General features: G+C 58.4%; 1 protein-coding gene across 1 annotated transcript in view; it reads right to left on the bottom strand.

Moving 5' to 3' along the window:
• DNAH17 (dynein axonemal heavy chain 17) overlaps positions 1-13,395 on the bottom strand; it is a 31,854-nt gene that overhangs the window by 1,023 nt on the left and 17,436 nt on the right. Inside the window, exons 47-79 of the mRNA XM_063176114.1 lie at positions 13,152-13,317; positions 12,966-13,068; positions 12,716-12,863; positions 12,534-12,625; positions 12,198-12,359; positions 11,944-12,108; positions 11,608-11,799; positions 10,936-11,202; positions 10,347-10,508; positions 9,643-9,876; positions 9,284-9,448; positions 9,094-9,189; positions 8,788-9,005; positions 8,348-8,555; positions 8,068-8,183; positions 7,595-7,787; positions 7,261-7,496; positions 6,849-6,965; positions 6,153-6,357; positions 5,689-5,853; positions 5,421-5,561; positions 5,111-5,281; positions 4,847-4,969; positions 4,520-4,713; positions 4,263-4,411; positions 4,030-4,157; positions 3,603-3,830; positions 2,924-3,115; positions 2,172-2,351; positions 1,671-1,853; positions 1,118-1,300; positions 774-917; positions 56-281 (exon numbers count right to left, since the gene is read on the bottom strand). Coding sequence (XP_063032184.1) covers positions 56-281; positions 774-917; positions 1,118-1,300; positions 1,671-1,853; positions 2,172-2,351; positions 2,924-3,115; positions 3,603-3,830; positions 4,030-4,157; positions 4,263-4,411; positions 4,520-4,713; positions 4,847-4,969; positions 5,111-5,281; positions 5,421-5,561; positions 5,689-5,853; positions 6,153-6,357; positions 6,849-6,965; positions 7,261-7,496; positions 7,595-7,787; positions 8,068-8,183; positions 8,348-8,555; positions 8,788-9,005; positions 9,094-9,189; positions 9,284-9,448; positions 9,643-9,876; positions 10,347-10,508; positions 10,936-11,202; positions 11,608-11,799; positions 11,944-12,108; positions 12,198-12,359; positions 12,534-12,625; positions 12,716-12,863; positions 12,966-13,068; positions 13,152-13,317 — 5,652 coding nt within the window. The remainder of the gene's footprint in view (positions 1-55; positions 282-773; positions 918-1,117; positions 1,301-1,670; positions 1,854-2,171; positions 2,352-2,923; positions 3,116-3,602; positions 3,831-4,029; positions 4,158-4,262; positions 4,412-4,519; positions 4,714-4,846; positions 4,970-5,110; positions 5,282-5,420; positions 5,562-5,688; positions 5,854-6,152; positions 6,358-6,848; positions 6,966-7,260; positions 7,497-7,594; positions 7,788-8,067; positions 8,184-8,347; positions 8,556-8,787; positions 9,006-9,093; positions 9,190-9,283; positions 9,449-9,642; positions 9,877-10,346; positions 10,509-10,935; positions 11,203-11,607; positions 11,800-11,943; positions 12,109-12,197; positions 12,360-12,533; positions 12,626-12,715; positions 12,864-12,965; positions 13,069-13,151; positions 13,318-13,395) is intronic.

The following is a 13,395-nucleotide window of genomic DNA, read 5'->3' as shown; positions in this document are numbered from 1 at the left end:
AGGGCTGAGCTGGGCCTGCTCCGTGTCTGAAACACCTCAGAGATGCAGCTTTTACCTTCCATGAACAGCCCGTGCACGTAGGAGCCTTCTCTAGGGGGAAATGTTATTTCCTCGCGGGTTTTCTTGGTCACCTCTGCTGCCAGACACATCTTGTCCAGTGGCCACTGCTTTTTCCTGGCTGTGGACTGCATGATGGCTGTGAGGAAGGACTGGGGGTTGAAGAATCCCGCCAGCCACACTGTTGCAGGCAGCACAAAATCTGTTGACCAGACTTCCAGTTCCTGGAAAATAAAGCAGCAGAGTCCTTTAGGGTGGAGGGCATGCTGTGAGCTGCAGGGCACTGTGGCAGAGCTGATGCTCTGCTGTGCGTAAGCCAAGCTTCAGCTGATCTTGGAGAATGGAGGCTGGCTGGAGGTGGTGTGGGAGGAATAAGCAGCAGATTCCCCTGCAGCAATGAAGCTGAAACCCTGAATTCATAGTGCAGAAAATGCTGCTGTTATTTTTTAACAAAGCCAGTTTTATTAATACTTTTTATGGGACACCCAGGGTTGTAATAAGGGGGAGGGGGAGCTGATGTTCTTTTGCCACAGTGATGTACTGTAATGGGAACCCTGGTCAGACTTTTGCTCCCGTTCCTGCAGGACCAGCCCTTTTCAGGTACTTCAGGCTGGTTAAATTGACACTGAGAAATAAATCAGTTACCAATGAAGCAGGGCACTGGTGGGAGAGCCCTGGGCACCCCAGGCTCTGACGGTCACACACACTCTGCTCACCCTGATCCGCAGGAGCAGGTCCGCGTACCAGTTGGCCAGGGTGAGGAGGGAGGGGTAGGCATAACGTGTCCATGATTCTGGAACGTTGTCATAGAAGAGAGCATTTGACAGCTCTTCCATCTCGGATGTAATCGTCAACTCTCCCTTTGAGAAAGAGAAAAGCCCAGGCAGTGTCACCTGCAGCCGGTGCTGGGACAGCCCGAGGGACGTGTGTGGGCTCAGGGAGCACAAGGCAGGGGCTGCCCGGTGCTCCTGGCCCAGCTTGGTGGGTGGGAGCTGCAGCAAAGGCAGCAGAGAGGGCTTTGCAATACTGGGAGATGACCCAGGCACCGCCTGCTGTGTACCTGCAGTCCCAGGTCCAGCTCCTTCAGCGAGCGCCTCATCTCGTTGGTCAGGATGTTCATCCTCTCACACTCCTGGAGGGCTACAACCGTGTATGGGGTTTTTTCCTTTGCCTTTCCCATCATCTCCTCCATGTTGAACGGGTCTGGCAGCTGCTGGATGATTTCATCCAGGACTGCCTTCACCTGAAATGAGAATGCCATAAACTGCTCTTGCCCAGAGAAAAGTGCTGCAGGAACCATTTAATTAAGTTGTTAAGATTTTTTTCTTTTTCTGCCCTGGTGTTTCTTTGTACCTCCTCCTCTGTTACTAACACTCCATTCTGTTATTAACTGCTCTTGGGTCTGAAAAAGCTGTAGTAGGGCTGGAATCCCCTCCCTCTGCTATCCCTTCCTTCCTGCTATGGGCTGCTCTGTCAGTTGTCTCTAGACCTGTATCTGCCTCCCCTCTATAGCCTCTCAGTTGTCACCCTTAAGAGGTTTTTTTTCCCCAAAGTAATTACTTCCCCCCACCTTAAAAAAATCAGTTATTTCTGCCACAAAGGGCTTTACTCGCCTGTTCCTCTCGGGAGACACCCGAGCCTCCGGCAGCCTCGGATTCCTTGGGCTGCAGCTCCAGCACCGTGCGGAAGAGCCTGTCCGAGGTGACGGTCAGGAATCCCATCTCTGCATTGGGGTGCAGCCCGTACAGGTGGGGGCTCTCTCCTGGCAGGTTGTCATCGATGTACTGGTGGTAGGCCTGGGTGCAGGGTCAGCCTTAGCTTGGAAGTGCAGGCAAAGGAGCCCAGAGTTCCCTGCAACCTTGAAAACCCATCACCACTCTCGGGGCCCTTCATGGCACCTGCCCATGGGCACGGAGGCTCTTTTTTAACTTGTGTCTCAGCCAAGCTTTTCCCTTTCCATCTCAACCACAGCAATTACTTTTGCAGCAATTCTGCATATTCCCAGGGACTGACACTCTCTGCCTACCTTTCCCTTGGTGAGTGAGGGGGAACGTGTGCTCATGCCCGTTTTTCCAGAGCAGGGGTTTTCTAGAGAAGATTGCAATGTTTCTCACCTCGTAATCCATGCGGGGAGGGATCATGAACCCTGGAGCCAAGGACACCTCTCCGTCCAGCATCTCGGGCTGCACGTACTCGCTCAGGTACGTGCGGCACAGCCGGCGGTCCCAGTCGTCCGTGATGTGCCCCCCGTACATGATCTCCCCAAACAGGTACCGGAGGTCATCCCACGGGACCTGCACAGAGGGGCTCAGGCTGGGGCTCTCCCTGGAGTTCCCCATGCAGCCACAGAGTGATGGCTGCAGGATTGTGTGTGAGGGAGGTGACAGTCCCTGGACACACAGAGGCTTGGGAAGGGGGGTGTCTCTTGATCACCCACAGATTTCTCCCTGTCCCAGTGTGAACACAGCCATCCTGTCTTTTTTTCCAGCCAGCACTGATCTCATCTGTGAGGGCAGGTCTAAAGGTGAGTCTTCAGCCCTGCTCACTGCACCTGCATTCTTGGGGCAGGCTTTGCTTTTTAGGTGGAACCACCCACCAACCACCAAGGCATGGGTTGGAGCAGGCAGGTGGGCAGAGCAGGCACTTGCCTGGCTGGTGCTTGATGCCTTTTTCAGCCATCTCAGTCAGGCTGAGTACTCATCCCCTTCCCCTGCCTGAGCGTGCAGGGAGCAGAGCAGGAGCTGCTCCTGGCTCTGGGCTTTGTGAGATGATGTTTGTGCTGCAAACTGGTGAATGTTCTGAGCAAGGCCAGTTGCTGCATGTGTGCTGTGCTGTGCTGAGGAGCAGTCACCTCGTCATCCCTCACCTTGGCGTTGGCCTCCAGGTAGTTCTGCAGGACGTTGACAGAGACGGTCAGGTCGCCGTTGTTGAAGGGGTAGGACCTGTTCCAGCCCTGGGTCCCGAACCTGCGCCGCTCGGCCACCGCGGCGTGGAAGTAGCAGAGGGCAAACAGGATGCACCTGAACTCCGACTCTTTGCTGCACTGCTCCAGAATTTCCTGCAGAGGAACAGTGAGGGTGGGTTGCACCTGAATACTGCTATCAGATGCCCCTCTCATGAAGAACATTCATAGGCAAAAGAGAACTGAAAATGTTCATTAGAAAAAAAGGCACACAATTGTATTTTAATGATTTCCTAGTTGGTAATTTTTGCACTCATTTGTTTATGAAGGAATTCGGAGTTCACACCTCAATGCCCTGCTGACAGCTGAGCAAAGCTGCAGCAGCTCCAGGTTCAGCCTCAGGAAAGGCACTGGCAACCTGGCACTTCCTAGTGTTGGAAACCCTCGGGCAGCTCTGGTTACCCCTAAACCCCTGCCAGAGGGGGCCCCTGGGCACTCCAGGAGGACGTGCTGGTGAAGGCTGGCTCCAGGTGCAGTGTCCCTGGCAGCAGAGACACTCCGAGGTGAGGTGCTCAGCCTGTGGAGCCCAGGAGGGGATGAGCCGTATCTGGAGCCCAGAACGGCCCCAGGAGCACGGGGGTACCTGGTTGAAGAGGTCCAGGGCTCCGTGCAGGTTGGCACGCATGCCTGTGGGCGGCTCGTTCGTGATTTTGATGGAGTTGTCCAGCAGCCCCTGCGGGATGATGTGTGTCTCGGGGCTGGGGGCTGGCTCGGCGCTCATGTACAGTCGGTACTCGGGGTGGCTTTCTAGGCTGTGGTGCTCCACCAGCTTCTCCAGCGTGCTCAGCCACCGTGCCACCAGGTGGATGTTCTGCAAAAGAAACTCTGCACCTTGAGAATCTCACTTCCCCCCACCCCGATTCCTGCTGTGGCTCCACAGGGGGAAGGTGCTGGGTGCTGCCAGCCAGCCCAGGCAGTGTCACTGCCATTGCCAGCAGGGTCACCCTGCGTGCTGTGCCTGGACTAGCAGGACTGCGTGCCCTGTGCTGTGCCCCACTGCCCCCACCCACCTGCAGGATGACCCAGTGGCCCTCGGCAGCTGCCACCTCCATGGCGTGCTCTGCCACCACCTCCTGGCCCTGCCCCAGGGACACGTTGTGGATCTTCCCGTTGTCAATGGTGAATCCCAGCCTCGTGCCTGCGAGGGGAATGTCTGCAGTCAGTATCAGCACTGAGTGGGTCCCTGCAGTTCTGGCCACTTGGCCAGGGGGCTGGTGCCAGTCTGGGGTGGGCAGTGCCTCACCCAGAGCCTCCACGTCCTTCAGTGGGTCAACACCAGGGGAGAGGATGAAGAACATGGGCGAGGAGGGGCTGCTCTCCTTGTACACCTCAGAGAAATCAATGCTCCTTCCTTTCACATACTTGCTTCCCATTTTCTCTTCCACAAAGTTCCTACAGAAAAATAGAACCACCCTGTGAGATGGGAACAGTCCCTGGTTGCAGCTGGAGTGGTGACACTCTGGGCTCTTGCAGGAGAGCCCTGTGCTGGGCACCAGGTACCTGATGGCATAGGTCATCCTGTCAGGGCGCAGGCACCGCAGCACACACAGCTTCTGCAGGGGTGTCTTGTTCTTCCAGTCCATGGGGAGCACCTCGTTCTCTGGCGCCTCCATCTCCACAAACCTTTTCCATCGCTTTGCTGAGCTCTCGATGTCGTTCTCCAGGCTGGTGAACTCGTCCATTTCTGAAAGCGCCTTCAGGTTCCACAGAGAAGGACTGAATCACTCCTGGGCTCTGCTCATCCCCAGGGCCCCCCTGCATGTGACCCCAGACCCACTGCACCGTGCTGGCATTGCCTTGGCACAGTGGGTGACTGCACAGACCCACCTTGACAGCACCCCAGTTCTGGTTCGGCAGGAAGTCCACAGGGGACGTGACTCCAGTCTTGGAAGGGAAGCGCAGGAGAAAGTCCAGCTCTGCTGGGTTCACTTCTTTCTTGAGGGCCAGGACCTGAGAGTTGGGAGTGCAGCATCACAGCCCATGGCCCCAGTGTGAGGGGTGAGAGGCTCTGAGCATCCACAGCAGCACCAGAGTAAGAGAACAAGCTGCCTAAAGCCACGTGAATGCCTGTGGTACAGCAGGAGGGATTACCTGGAAGGTAACCTGGGCCAGGAAGATGAGTTTGTCTCTCTCAAAGAGGCCCTGAGCAGTGTACACATAGACGGAGAATGTGATCTGGTCGGTCAGGTTGATCACCCTTTCCCGGGTGTCGTCGCTGGGGACTGCTCGCTCGATGGCTTTCTCAAAGACCCCGTTGAAGGCCTGAGGAGATCCCAGCAGGCATCAGCCTGTGGCTGCTGGGGTCTTGTCAGCAGCATGAAAGCTGAAGCATCGAATCTCTGTGCTGCCCCAACTCTGTCCCACCCACAGACATCTCTGTCCCTCCTCACTCCCCAGCTACCTTGAGAGAGAACTGGTAGATGGGGTTGATCTTGCAGAGGTCACTCAGGATGAAGTACAGCAGGGATGCACGCTCTGCTGCCGGCCGGTAGTTCTCTCTCGCAACGTTTATTTGTACTTCAGTGACTTTGGCTTCTTTTACCTGGAGGTGCAGGGGGGTGGGTGTCACCAGAACCCCGTCACACAGCAAAGCAGTGCCCACCCTCCTGCTGGGTGCCCAGCCGAGCTGTCCCTCTGCTTGTGGCACCAGCTCCAGCGAGCACATTTACCTTCTCCTCAATTTCCTTGGCTGTGCGCTTCGTTATCTCCAGGTTCTCCACCAGTGCTGTGTCCCGCAGGAAATCTCCCCCGGCAGCCGACAGCCGGGCGAGCAGGGAGTCCTCCAGCTCCTTCAGCTTGATCTTGAACTCGTTCTGGCTCTTGGTCAGGCTTGCCTGCAGGAGCAGCACCCAGGGATGTGTCACTCGAGATCACACCCGAGGGCTGGCGCCAGTCCCCGGTCATCGGGGCACCAAGGTGCCGGTGGAGGGAGGGTGGATGTGGCCCTGCTGGCTCCCAGCACCAGCCCAGGGTGAGGTGATGAGTGCACCCAGGCAGTGCTGGCTGCTCGGAGCTGCCTTGGCTCCTGCAGAACAGCAGCGGGCACAGAGGGGAGCTCTGACACTCCCTGCCCAGACCCTCCACAGTGCCCCGGCCTCCCCGTCCCTCTGAGCAGCCCCCCATGCCCCTGCACCTTCAGGGCCTCCAGGTCTGGCCGCTCCCGGGCCACCACAGCAGCCAGCAGCTGGTCCTCCAGGCCCTCCCGTGTCACCAAGAAGTTGATGAGAGTGCACTGAGCCTGCACCTCTGGCTTGTAGTGCGGGTTGAAACTTCGGGTATGCAGGATTAGGCGGAACTGCTGGTTATACTCTACTTCTTTATCTCCAATCCTAATGTATCTGTTCAGTTAATTAAACAAATTAATCCCCGCACACCGGGCAGTAACTTGTCACAGACAGATGCCCTCAGCCTATGTCCTGTTCCTGGCTGCTTGGGATGAATTTCTTTGGTTGGGAAAAGGCACAGCAAGGGCAGAAGTACCAAACCAGACTTGGCAGGGCAAGGATGCAGGAACAGGAGCTGGAGGCTGCCCTGCCGCAGCCCCTCATGGCCTCTGGGGTGCAGTTCCCCTTCCAGCTTTTCATGCCACATGGCAGGTGTCCCAGGGAACATGTCCTTGAGTCACTAAATGAGCTGGATGCCAAGGACCAGGCCACATTCAGTACAGATGTCCTCCATGGGACATACTGGAGAGCACTGGGGATGTGGCCAAAGCAAAAGAAGGATCAGGCTCCCAGGCTGCCCACAGTGAAGGTGCATCTAGCAGCATTTTGGGGCAGCAGTGGCTGCTTGGGGCAGGTGAAACCCCTGAGCACTGGGGTGTGCTGACCTGCCCATTAAGGTCCTGCCCAGCAGCGGGTCCAGCACTGCCTCTATGGTCTCCCCGATGTCCTCGATGAGCAGCGTCTGTCCTTCAGAGACCGCCTGGGCAATGATGTCCAGGTATCTGAGGGGGGACAAGGGGAGGTGTCTATGGCAAGCCTGTGCACTGAGGGGGACTCGGGCTGCTGTGGGGGGCTCACAGAGCGCTTTCCACCCGCTGTGCCCTGTTGGGACCCCGTTGTGCTCTGCCAGTCCCCCACAGAGCTTTTGGAGGTGTTGGGTACACCATCAGGGCTGCTGCCCTTGGGTGCCCTGGCTCTGATGGGGACGTGATTGCCCTGACTCTGCACCCCTCAATGGCAGGGAAAGGGGGGCTGGTGCAGCCTGGGCCTGTGCCCACCCCACAGCCCCTGGCGCACCTCTTCTGGCCCAGGCGGACGATCTGCAGGTCCTCCCCGAATTTGTTCTTGATCCACTTTCCGCCCTGCTGCTGGGCGTCCACGAGCAGCGGCCAGCGCTGCGTGCTGCACAGGATGGCCGCGTTCTCGGTGGAGGTGCGGTCGCTGGGCAGCCCCTGGTTGTTCCAGGCAGCCACGTCGGCCGAGTCCGTGAGGAGGCTCAGGGGGTCCAGGTCCGGGGTGATGGGGATGGGCACCTGCCGGGAGGGGCTGTCGGTGCCTGGGGCAGAGCCGTGGGAGCCCCCGGTGCTCAGGGCAGGGGGACGCACTCTGGGCTGGAACCTGCGCCCCTCACCTTCTGCGCCTGGAGGAAGGGGAGCCAGTGCTTCTCCAGCAGCTCAGCCCTGTACCTCTTGGTGAAGTATCCGATGTAGGACACGAAGGCAGAGACCAGCAGCACGTCCCCGCACAGCGTCTTCTCCTGCTCTTTGAGATCCTCCACGGACTCAGCCCAGCGCACGTTCTCGGACGCCAGGCCCCCAACGAGCCTAGGGGTAGGAGGGGATGGTGCTGGTGCTGTGCTGCTGGTGCTGTGACCAGGCCAGGGGTGGGTGGCAACTCAGCCATGGTGACCTGGGGCCTTGTCACCAAACATCTCCATGGCTGCCTCCCCCCATGAATGTCTGGCCCAATTAATCTCAGAATTTTTTAATTTGGGGAGGGTATGGGGGGCTCTGCTGCTCCCATGGCCCTGGTGTCAGGGCCACCAGGCAATACCAGGGGGCAGCAGCTTGCCTTGGTGCTTCAGAGCCAATGTTTGCATGGTACCTGTTTGCCAAGTTGATGACTTTGCTGGTTTCATCAGCCTCCTGCTGGCATTTGATCTTCTCTGCTGTGGCTTTCTCAAACTGAGCAGTGAGAGTCGCCAGATTTTGATTCAGGGCCTTTGAAAGAGAACAGCCCCAGAGCTATTCCCTGCCCAGATGGGAAGCTCCATGGTCCCAGAACCCTGCAGCATCTCCAGCCCAGCACAGTGTTTGGGCCAGGCTCTGGGTACAGAGTTCATTTGCTCCTTTGGTGGCTGGGAGCTGTGGGGACACACACTTACCACAATTTTGCTCTTGATTTTACTCAGCCTTGCCTGTGCCTCTGCCAGCTCGGCATCAGCATCGGCCACTGCCTGTCTCTTGGGCTTCACTATGCAGTGCACCTCGTAGAAGCGCACCATGTTGAGGCACCAGGAGCACAGCCCTGCTGCGGCCGTGGACTTGGACTTGATGAACTCGGGATTAAAGCTGGGGTCGTTCCGGTAGGGCCTGGAGCGGGAGGGGAGGACAGCCGTGCTGAGGAGCTGCCGGCGCCTGTCCCTCTCCTCCCGTCCCTCCCGGCGCTTGGGCTGCCTCTGGGTGGCAGCGTGGCAGAGCAGGGCCAGCGCCTGCATCCCATTCCTGTCCCCAAACCCTGCTGAGCTCTGCGTCCCCCTGGCCTGCCTGCCAGGGCAGCTGGTGGCAGGGGCTGTGAAGGGGCAGGAACCAGCCATGGACTCACTCAAATGCCTTGAGACAGGGCTCAGGGATGTTTTCCCCATCAAAGTTTTTTAAGCTTGCAAGGAAGGTGTCTGCTTTTCCTATCTTGACTTTTCCTGCTGTCCAGCTCTTGTCCTTCGGAATCTTGCCGTTTTCAGCTGTCAGAATCAGCACAGCTGCCATCACGTTCACTACCTCTGGCGGTGGGGACCCAAAGGACTTCAGCTCTGTCAGGTTGTACTGGGGAGGGACCACAGGGCCCTGAGCATCCTCCTGGGCAGGGCTGCCGGCCCTGCTGGGCGTCTGCCTCCCCTGAGAGCTCACCCACCTTGTTGAGCGTGTCGAGCGCCTCGCGGGCGGCCGAGAGCACCACCTCTGCTTCTGCCAGGTCGCTCGCGCAGGCTCGCTGCTTCTCAGCCACCATCTGGGGAGGGAGCACGTGGCAGGGGGTAAGTGGCTGTAACCACAGAGCTCACGCTGCCCTGTCCCATGCTGGACACCAGCTCAGCACTTCGCACCTTGTTGATGGCCTCGACCTTCAGCTCCTCCTCATCAGCAATGGCTTTCTCCTTGCTGACCTTCTCTGTCTCAACGCCCACCACGTGGATCAGTTTGTCTGTGTCCTCATTCTTCTGCTTCAGCTCTACCTCCTGGACTGCCAGCATGGCTTTCAGGTCATCCACCTCAATGAGGGAAGAAACAGAGCAGATAAAAGGACTGATCCTGCCAAGCCCTGCCTGGTGGAGCAGCAGTGTCTCGTTATGGGGCTTGGGGACCTCACAGACACTGTGACCATACAGCAGGGATGTGCCTGCTCTCTCCCCCTGTGCCAGACCCAGAACAGGCATGATGCACAGGAGGGGCTGTGGGCAGGCACCTGTGATGCTGTGCTCCGCAGCTTCATCAGCCCCTTCTCCAGCCTGTCGATGCTGCCGAAGAGCTTGTTCCTTTTATCTGCCAGCAGATTCTGGTAGAGCTTTATCTGCTCCAGGAAGGTCTTTGGCGTGGTGTAGTTATAGCGTCTCTCCACGGTCAGGTAGATCTTGGACATCTCCTTTGAGCTTGTGTGGACGAAGGACATGAACTGGCTGATGGAGGCCTTGACCTCTGGCTGCACAGGGAGCACAGACAGGGAGCTGCTGCAGCAGCTGGCTGTGGTGTGCAGGCTGCACTGAGCCCTCCTGCAAGGCTGGCTCTGTGTGCAGCCGCAGAGGCCAGAGCAAAGCGAGCCCTTTCATCAGCAGCACAACGCAGAGCTGAGACAGAGCTGGTGGTGAAGGCACTGGTGCTGCTTCCCATGCCCAGCTCTGTCCCTGACATCCCTGTGTGGGGAGCAGCTGCTGTTGCCTGTGCAGGTGTTTTAAGGACAGAATGGAAAGGGAGGGCTCATCCTCACCAGCACAGCACAGGCTGCAGGCTCTGATGCTGGAACCAGCAGTAAACTAATCCCAGGACCTATTCCCAGCTTGCTGTTCCCAGCCCTCTGGGTCATGCCAGGCCCCATCCCTGGGCACACTGAACACAGGGAGCAGCAGAGGAGCAGCTCAGTGCCCAGCGCAGCCGTGCTGGGTCCCAGCTCACCTCGATGTCTGGGGTTTCCTCCAGGAAGCGGCTGCTGACGGACACGAGCGCGTCCTCGGGCCACTCGTGGAACCAGTCGATGGCCGTGCAGTTGACCACAGCTGGGAACCTCCTGGCCCGCACGCGCAGGGTGGAGCCCACGGGCGAGAAGCAGAGGACGACCTGGGGCAGAGCAGCAGTGCCTGAGGGTGGGGCAGCGTCTCTGGGGCTCCACACGACTGCAGGGATCCTGCTGCAGGCCTGAGCTTTGCTGCCTTCCCATTGACTCCCACCAGGGCTGGAACTGGGTTCCATTGGTGCCTGCAGTCAGCAGCTGAGCTCAGGGCTCCTGTGGGTGTTCCTGGGAGCGCCCAGCATGGTCTGTGGCTGTGGAAGCCACTGATCTGCTCTGCCCGCAGGGAGGTCAATACAGGGCTGTTCTGCCCTGTGCCTCTGGGGCTGGGGGCACCTGGGGAGTCTCTGACAACACCTTTTGCCTAAACCCACCATCCTGGGATGACACCTCAGTGTTCTGTGGCCTGTTGCAAAGAGGTTTTGGATGGGGTAAATCAGGGGCACAGAGAAATCAACCTGGAGAGCAAACACCCACCTTTAACTGGCGCCTGACTTTATCTATAAATAATTTCCAGCAGTTTTCCTTTGTATCCTCCAATCCAAGCGACTTCACTTGAGGCCTCATGGACCCGATGATGGTTTCCATGTCATTATCCTGAAAGAGGCCTGGCACTTCCCCGGAGGCCAAGAAATCATTGATCACAACCAGGAATGATTCTTCAGCCACCTGGGAGTCTGTCATCAGGAACACGCTGGGGATGTTCTTCACAGCTGCTTTCATGTACTGGGAGGCAAGGTCCAGCTGGGACAGAGAGAAACGGTCACCCCCCAGTGCAACCCCCACGAGGTGTTCTCCAAAGTGACCAGTTTGGAGCAGCCCTGGGCTGCCCTGGAGCTGCAAGGGAGCCTTTGGGAAGGAGCCTTTGGGAAGGAGCTGGTGCCAGGTGCTCTGCCCAGGCACAGGTGCAGCACCAGGGCTGCCCACACCACCACCCCCAGTGTCACCAGTAGCTCCTGCCCATGCCTGGCTGGGGGAGCACTGTGGCCCCTTGGGGCAGGACTCAGGGGGGTTACCTGTGGATCCTCGTGTGCAAACGCAGTGTCACAAGGAGAGCAGAGCCTGTGAGCCCCCCAGGCGCTGTCACTGCCGGTGCAGGACCCAGCCCCAGGCAGATTGCACTGCGCCAGGGACCAAGGCTGCTCCTACCTTCAGGTCTGGGATGCCGTAGCCTTTCCTCAGCGTGATCTGGAACACGCTCAGGGTGCTGATGTGAGCTGCCAGCCGAGCCAGGCTCTGCTTCCCACTGCCTCCCACCCCCACCAGCAGTGCATTGCCCCGAGGAGACTCCAAGATCCGGCTAATTCTGCAAATGTGAGACACTGCGTCTTCAAAGAGCACCTGAAGAGAACAGGAGGGGAAGGTCTGGCGTTCTGGATCAGGCCAGAAAGAGCAGTGAATGCCCCATAATGCACCAACCCAACCAAGCAGTGCAATGCTGCAGTCCCACATTTCCAGGCAGATCTGCCTGACACAGGCACTCACCAGATTCATCGCTGCATTCACCTCATTGTAGCTGTCCAGGGCTTCCCCGAGCAGGGCACTCAGGGATGCCCAGCTTGTCACTGGCATATACTTGAACTCATCCATGCCCTGGGCAAAGTGGCAGTAGATGTTGGGCTTGGCGAACATCAGCTCCTCATTGATCTCCTGCGAGAGGCAATTCCAGCTGTGGGGCTCAGCTGTGGGGCACCTGGGGGCACCTGGGCTGGAGCACCCGACTTTTCAGCACAACTCACCTGAAAGGAGGCTTTGCTGATGTCAGCCATCACCTTCTTGAAGCTGTACTGATCATCTTCATCGACAAGCTTGTCTCCATACACCCTCTCTGCTTCGTGGAGCCAGAGACGCACCAAGTCCACGGGGGTTTTCAGGCAGTCAGGTGTGGAGAAGAGCAGCCCCTGACAAACAAATCCCGCAGCCCTTACGGTCATTTTAGTGCTGCTCAGAGCTGATTGCAAAGGTTTGCTCTGGGGAGAGGCCAAGGCCCTTTTCAGGGACATGGTATGCTGCAAGGATGTGGGATCAGCAAAGGGAGGAACAAGGGTGATTTAGAAGAAGCAGCTCTCCCATACCTGGAATATGTTGGAGAGGTCCCGCAGGTTGAAGATGTAGTGGAACTTGATGGCTGTTGGCAGGAAGTTGGAGGCAACCTTCTGGTGCAGGGCTGTTGGCAGGACAGGGCGGTGAGCAGGTCCCCAGAGACCCCCGAGCGTTCCCCAGGGGCTCATCCCACCCCAGCGGGGCAAAGGCTCACCCAGCGCTGCTGCCACCAGCCTGGGCTGCATCTTCTGCACAGGCATGGGCATGTTGTGGCGGGCCAGGTGCTGCTCCAGGATGGTGCCGTACACGGTGATCAGAGCCTCGCGGCTGGGGAAGCACACGGCCAGCACGCAGAAGTGGCGCTGCACAAAGGGCACAAATGCACGTGGGCACTTGGTCCCACGGGGGCTGGTGCGGCCAGCTGGCACTGCGGGGTGCCCTGCCTCATTCCACCCTCTGCCCACCTGCAGCCGTGGGTCGATGGTGAAGGAGCCCGCGGTCGGGTTCATGCAGGCCACGTACTGGCAGTTGCGAATGTCCTTCAGGGTCAGCTTGTTCCTGTCATACCTGTGTGGGGACCAGCACTGTGATGCTTTCCCTGGGGCTGGGCACAGGTTCCCCCCATCGTGCCGTGCCCCTCCAGCACCCACCAGTGCCCGTGGTCCAGGTGCTGCCGAATCAGCGTGTGTGGTGCCACCGTGCCGTACTTGTCCACCTCTGGCATGTTCATGTCGTCAATGAAGTAGATCAGCCTTTTGGTGCCAGGTGGGCCAAAAACCCTCCCTGATTTCTTCTCCAGGGGTTTCTCAAGGACGGCTGCAGTGAGAGGAGTGGGTGGGTGGGGGTCAGCACTGCAGGACCCTGCAGCACAGCCCAGTGTGGGGGCAGCTGCTG

This window comes from Melospiza melodia, chromosome 24 (genome assembly GCF_035770615.1).
Source record: "Melospiza melodia melodia isolate bMelMel2 chromosome 24, bMelMel2.pri, whole genome shotgun sequence".
Taxonomy (NCBI): Eukaryota; Metazoa; Chordata; class Aves; order Passeriformes; family Passerellidae; genus Melospiza; species Melospiza melodia.
The sequence above is the reverse complement of the archived record's forward strand: the minus strand, read 5'-3'. Positions and strand labels throughout refer to the sequence as shown.